Genomic DNA, 6,490 nt, shown 5'->3' with positions numbered 1-6,490 from the left:
GGAGTCTTGCTCTGTTGCCCAGGATGCAGTGCAGTGGCATGATCTTGGCTCACTGCAAGCTCCGCCTCCCGGGTTCACGCCACTCTCCTGCGTCAGCCTCCTGAGCAGCTGGGACTACAGGTGCCCACCACCATGCCCGGCTAATTTTTTGTATTTTTAATAGAGACAGGGTTTCACCATGCTAGCCAGGATAGTCTCGATCTCCTGACCTCGTGATCCATCCGCCTCAGCCTCCCAAAGTGCTGGGATTATAGGCGTGAGCCACTGCACCTGGCCTCCAGTGTTGTATTATTGTAAATAATACTGTAATAAACATCTTGATGCATGAGTCTGCATTTTGGATTAGTTTCTTAATATTTCTATATATGTAATTATTGGTGCAAACAATGTGAATATTTTTCAAAAGTATTACATATTACCAAACTACAGTCTAGAAATGTTGTGCTGGTTGCATATGTTGAACAGGGTGGTTCTGCTCTAAATATATTTGTTTTCCAATCTCTTTCCCAACTATATCCTATAACGCTTCATAAGTGTTAGGGAAAAAAATAAGTTTAATTTTAGGTTATATTTGTCTTTTCTGGAAACTTTAATTACCCCCCACATCAAAGTGACAGATCAGGCTTTATTTAAATTTTCAGATATGCAATCAAAGGGACATACTAATTACAGAAAATACTCCATAAAGACATAATCAGAAAATCCTAATGGTACCTTACTGTGCATCCTCATAGTATCTTGTGCAAACTTACAGCACTGCACTTTTCACACTGGTGTAATGGTTTGCTTCTGTCTCCAGCTAGCCTGAAAACTCTTTGGGGTAGGGGCTACACAAAAACAAATGAACGTTGAACCCTCATCCAACTCGGGCAAAGATCTGAATTGCAACTGGGATATAAGGATGTCATCCTTAATACTATATTAAGGTGACCTGGGCTCCATTCCTGATGCCTATTTGCCAGTTAAAACGACTTTATACAGAAGGTATATGTCATCATCTAGCTTTGCTACAGGAGGACTAATAAATATACATCCTATGGGTGAAATCATCCTTAAAAGGTCCTCAGAGAAGGCCCATTTTATGATGTTTTTGGAGTGTGAAAGACTCATTTATATCTAAGATAAAACTAATGTGTACTCATTTCAAATATAAGGCAAAGTTCTCCATACTCTGGCCTAAGAAGATCCACAACTCTGTCACTGAGTGTTTTCTCTCAGCTTGGAACACCTGCTGCTTCCCTCCAAACTAGTAAAGATGATAAGTTTATTTCCAGACTACTACATAAACAAGTTGCCCCGGACACCCCAAATCGATAATTCTTAGAACTCCCACAGCACTCTGTATAGACATACCTGTTAGCACTTCTCTTGCTGCGTTTTACATACTTATGTACACAGCTCTTTTCCCACCAAAAAGAACAGTTGAAGGCAGGTACCGTGTCTTACATTTGTATTGTTGAGTTTTAGCATTGTAAATGGGGCATAATGAGTGTAAAGTAGATGGTGCTAATTGAACCAAAAAGTGGTCCAGATTTTCAGAAACAATTTTTATCACATATATATTACCAATATCATATTTAAGCCAACCTTTTTTACCTGTGAACATCTGAATAAAGTTCTGTAGGTTTGATCTTCTAACGCTGCTAAAGCTGGCTCCTCCGCCAGTGTGCTGGGAGAAGGAAGGAAATGGAGACAATATTTCTAAACGTTGCTATTGATGGGGACTTGCAGATCTGACCAACTGTGTGCATGTGCACTTATGCTCATGTGCACCAATTTAGGCGAACCCAAACAAATTTCACCAAGAATATTTCCTGTTTAGAAATGAGATGGCGTTAGTACAGTGTGAAAGAATAGAGATTTTTCAAAGTAAACTCTCGAGCTGTGTCTGTTTATATACAACATGGAGAACTGAGAAAATTTCTTCAATAATTCAAAAGCTTAAGAAAACTTTTATTTATTTATTTATTATTTTTTGAGACAGAGCCTTTCTCCGTCACGCAGGCTGCAGTGCAGTGGTACGATCTCGGCTCACTGCAACCTCCACCCCCTGGGTTCCAGTGATTCTTGTGCCTCAGCCTCCTGAGTAGTTGGGACTACAGGCACGCGCCACCATGCCAGGCTAACTTTTGTGCTTTTAGCAGAGACAAGGTTTCACCATGCTGTGCAGGGAGGTCTCAAACTCCTGGCCTCAAGTGATCCACCTGCCTTGGCCTCCCAAAGTGCTGGGATTACAGGTGTGAGCCACCGTGCCCAGCCAGAAAACATTTTCTACTATCTAGATATTATGAGGTTTCTGTTAATCATGATGAAATCATGTAAAATACAGATTTTGATGGGAGGCAGAGTCAGGTGGATAACCTGAGGTCAGGAGTTCGAGACCAGTTTAGCCAACATGGCAAAACTCCATCTCTACTAAAAGCACAAAAATTAGCCAGGTGTGGTGGCACGTACCTGTAATCTCACCTCCTTGGGAGGCTGAGGCAGCAGAATCGCTTGAACCCAGGAAGTGAAGGTTCCAGTGAGCCGAGATTGCACCACTGCACTCCAGCCTGGGTGACAGAGCAAGACTTCATCTCAAAAAAAAAAAAAAAAAATACAGTCTTTGAATTCTTAATTGGATCAACTCAATGCTAGCAAGAATGCAGAGACACATGAATTCTCCTGGGCATTAGGAATGGAGCCCAGTCACCTTAATGTAGTGTTGAGAATGACATCCTTATATCCCAGTTGCAATTGGGATGTTTGCCAGAGTTGGATGAAGGTTCAACATTCATTTGTGTAGCCCTACCCCAAAGAGCGTTCAGGGTTGCTGGAGACAGAAGCAAACTCTTATACCATTGTGAAAAGTGCAGTGCTGTAAGTTTGCACAAGGTTATGATGAGGATGCAGAGAAAGGTACCATTAGGATTTTCTAATTATGTCTTTATGGAATATTTTCAGTAATTAGTATGTCCCTTTGATTACATATCTGAAAATTTAAATAAAGCCTGATCTGTCACTTTGATGTGGGGGGTAATTAAAGTTTCCAGAAAAGACAAATATAACCTGAAATTAAACTTAATTTTTTTTCCTACCACTTGTGAGGTGTTGTAGGATATAGTTGGGAAACAGATTGGAAAACAAATACATTTAGAACAAATACTATGTTCAACGTATGCAGCACCTCACTAGGCCAAATTAAACTTAATTTTTCATTCCTAGCACTTAGGAGATATTATAGGATATAGTTGGAAAGCAGATTGGAAACCAAATACATTTGGAGCAGATCCACCGTGTTCAATGTATGCGGCACCTCACTAGGCCTTGGGGGATCGGGGTTCTATTTCAGGGTTCCATAGCTTTATTGTTTACCAGCTAAGAGAGCCCAGATGGGTTTGATCAGTGCCCTGGGGTTTGGTTTCTTTATACGACCAACTGGGAAGCTTTACCAACCTCATAATTAGGAATTTCCACAGTATTCAGTATGATCATGCTTTTAATATTATATAAAATATATAGATCCAGAGGATTGTAATTATTGTTTAATCACCTTCTGTTTCTTTAAACTTGATAGAAGTGCTTCACTGGTCATTAGCAGGATAATGACTGATGCAACTTTTACATGAAGCCATGTCATTTTGACTTAAAGCAACAGACCTCTGGTATAAGAGGTAGTCTGGCATCTAGCTGCTACTCTCTTTCACTGTTTGCAGTCAGCTCTCGCTATGGCATGCTCTTTCCTTTCATGCCGGTCTCCGCTCGAGTGTCACCCCCTCAGAGAGGGGCTTCCTGAGCAACCCGTCTAAGTTTACATTTTTATTCTAGCATATACCATTATACTGTATACTTATCTCCCTGTCTTTTTATTGTTTGTGTCACCACTGTAATATAATCTCGGTGATGATGGGACCAGGAATGGTTTTTTTCCCCCCCGTTGCTTCTTCAGAACCTGGAATAAGACCTGACACATAGCCCTCCAAAATACTTGTCGGGTAACTGAAACTGAAGTAGAAAGCTGTAAAGACAGCCCAGTATCAGCACAGGCTTAAAGATGCTGACCCAGAATCAGAAACCATAGTAAATACGCACTGTTGGTGGTTACAGGCACACAGTCGTATCAGTGCAGTGGACTTGTTTGTGAAAATTGATGTGAGGTTCTTTTTTTTTTTTTTTTGAGACGGAGTCTCGCTCTGTCGCCCAGGCTGGAGTGCGGTGGCCGGATCTCAGCTCACTACAAGCTCCGCCTCCCGGGTTCACGCCATTCTCCTGCCTCAGCCTCCCGAGTAGCTGGGACTACAGGCGCCCGCCACCTCGCCCGGCTAGTTTTTTTGTATTTTTTTTTAGTAGAGATGGGGTTTTACCGTGTTAGCGAGGATGGTCTGGATTTCCTGACCTCGTGATCCCTCCGCCTCGGCCTCCCAAAGTGCTGGGATTGCAGGTGTGAGCCACCGTGTCCGGCCGATGTGAGATTCTTAATGGACCTATTTCCCAGGGACCTTTCTCTAAAGCACATTTGCCTTGTTTTATTTATTTATTTTTTCTTCTTGCTTCTGAATGTGCATATTTTCCAATTAGTTTTCCAAATAATACATTCAAGGGTGGCCCCAATATGTGGAAAATTGCTTTGTTAGAATTATTTTGAAGTTATAATGATCTAGAAGTTCTCCCCACCTTAAATAATTTGCTGTTACCCCACTTGGCGTACAGGAAAATTATACAACTTTATAAATATACTCATGAAATAATGTAATTTAGTACCTGCTTCTGGCAGTTATATGGAGGACCTCACCTCTTGACTTTATTACTCTGAGACAAATACCCAGAACTTATTCACTCAAATAATATACTGTAGGGAAAATTTCCATACCTAATTCTGCTTTCTTGTCCAATACGGTTTTTAAAACTTATTTAATTTTTCATTTATTAAAGGAAAAATATAAGGTGATTTTTTAGTATATAATCAACTACTATAAACAAAGTACTTGGTAGGCATAATAAATTGAAAAAAATACAATTCTCCAACCTTCATGAGGCTTTCAAGATTACAGTGGGGGATGGGTTTGAGGTAGCCAAGTAATAGGCAAACACAACATGCTACGTTACCTGATAGAAAGATGTACAGGGTATTCCTCGATTGCATATGAGGAGCACTTAACTTACTCTTCTATGGTAGTGGATCGAAGAAGGTGACATCTGAATTGAATCATGAGTTATCCAGGTGAGGGACGGGAGTGGGAGATACTGACTAGAGATGAGGCTGGCAGAGTAGAGAGCAGGTAGAAACCAGATTATGAAGAACCTTACAAGAGCTGTTAAATGGTTATAATTTAATCTTGAGATTTCATGTGGGACCTTGAAGTGTTATAAGGAGGGGAATGAGACATTCAAATTTTTGCAAAAAAAAAAAAAAAAGTCACCCCAGCTTCCGTGTCTGGGGTTTTGTTTTGTTTGGGGATTTTGGGGAGTTCTGTGTTTTTTTCCAGTGGAGTGAGAGGATAATGGGAACTGGAGGTTCTTAACAGAAATCCAGGTCAGATAAGGTGATGGCTTGTATTGCCTGTCACAGGTGTGCTGACCCACTGATGACATGTCTGTTCCATTGTTTTCTTAGTAAGGTGTCAAGCAGCCCTGTGAAACAGAGTAAAGGAAAAGGCGAGATGGGTGCATGAATACTTTTCTCAAACTATAAAAGTCAATTTCTTTCCTTTCCGTGCAATGGTTGTCTGTGGTAGAGACAAGGCAGAGTGATACGGATAGTTCCTCTTGTTCATTTTATATGTTAGGAGGTGAAAGAAAACAGGAGAGACCTAAGTATTCACACCTCCTGCCCCCACCTTAAGCTTCTAAGTTGCCAGTGGTTTTGAGCTGAGTTGTTTGTGTTATGTTTTTCCCTTCAATGCTTTCCTATGAAAGTAGCTTACTTTAACTGGAGTTGAGCATGGCATTTGCCCAGGAGAAACATGGATACACACAGGGAGGGGATGCTGACAAGTCTATGCTGGCTCTTTTCTTGTCACTGCATTACCGCTTGGTTTTGTCTTGTCTATAGGTACCTGAATGGAGTGGTGAAAAATGGAGCTGCCCCAGTGCTCCTGGACCTGGCCAATGAGGTAATGTTATTGTTATGGTTTTATTTAAACTTGCATGAAACCTAAGGGGCCTATCTAGAGTAACTTTGCTTGCAATTATAATTACCTTTGGAAAAAAAAGGATTTGAGGTACATTAGATGTTTAAATTACTCCCTGATCTCTTTGTACTTTTAATAATTGGACAGAGAACTTCACATATTAATAAATCAGTTGACATAATTAGTCTACTTCTTTTAAGGCAAATGTATAAACAGCCTCTTGGTTTCTTATTTTGTGGAAAATTTCAACCAAACGGGTCAGGACATGCTTTTCTCAGGATAGGTTGTCTTAATTTAGTGTGAGAAATACCTGTGTCAAGTAAAGAGATAGATGCCAAAAAAAAAAAAAAAAAAAAAAAAAAAGGGGGGGGGGGAAGGGG

The 6,490-nt window shown here is 40.6% G+C and overlaps 1 protein-coding gene across 4 annotated transcripts in view; it reads left to right on the top strand.

Moving 5' to 3' along the window:
• LOC105504994 (chromosome unknown open reading frame, human C15orf41) overlaps positions 1-6,490 on the top strand; it is a 231,480-nt gene that overhangs the window by 67,098 nt on the left and 157,892 nt on the right. For all 4 annotated transcript variants that reach the window (XM_011932667.1, XM_011932669.1, XM_011932668.1 and 1 more), the window contains one exon: positions 6,032-6,092. In XM_011932667.1, the coding sequence (XP_011788057.1) occupies positions 6,032-6,092 (61 nt within the window). The remainder of the gene's footprint in view (positions 1-6,031; positions 6,093-6,490) is intronic.

This window comes from Colobus angolensis, unplaced genomic scaffold (assembly GCF_000951035.1).
Source record: "Colobus angolensis palliatus isolate OR3802 unplaced genomic scaffold, Cang.pa_1.0 Scaffold97, whole genome shotgun sequence".
NCBI lineage: Eukaryota > Metazoa > Chordata > Mammalia > Primates > Cercopithecidae > Colobus > Colobus angolensis.
This window is presented reverse-complemented; position numbering and strand designations above follow the sequence as displayed.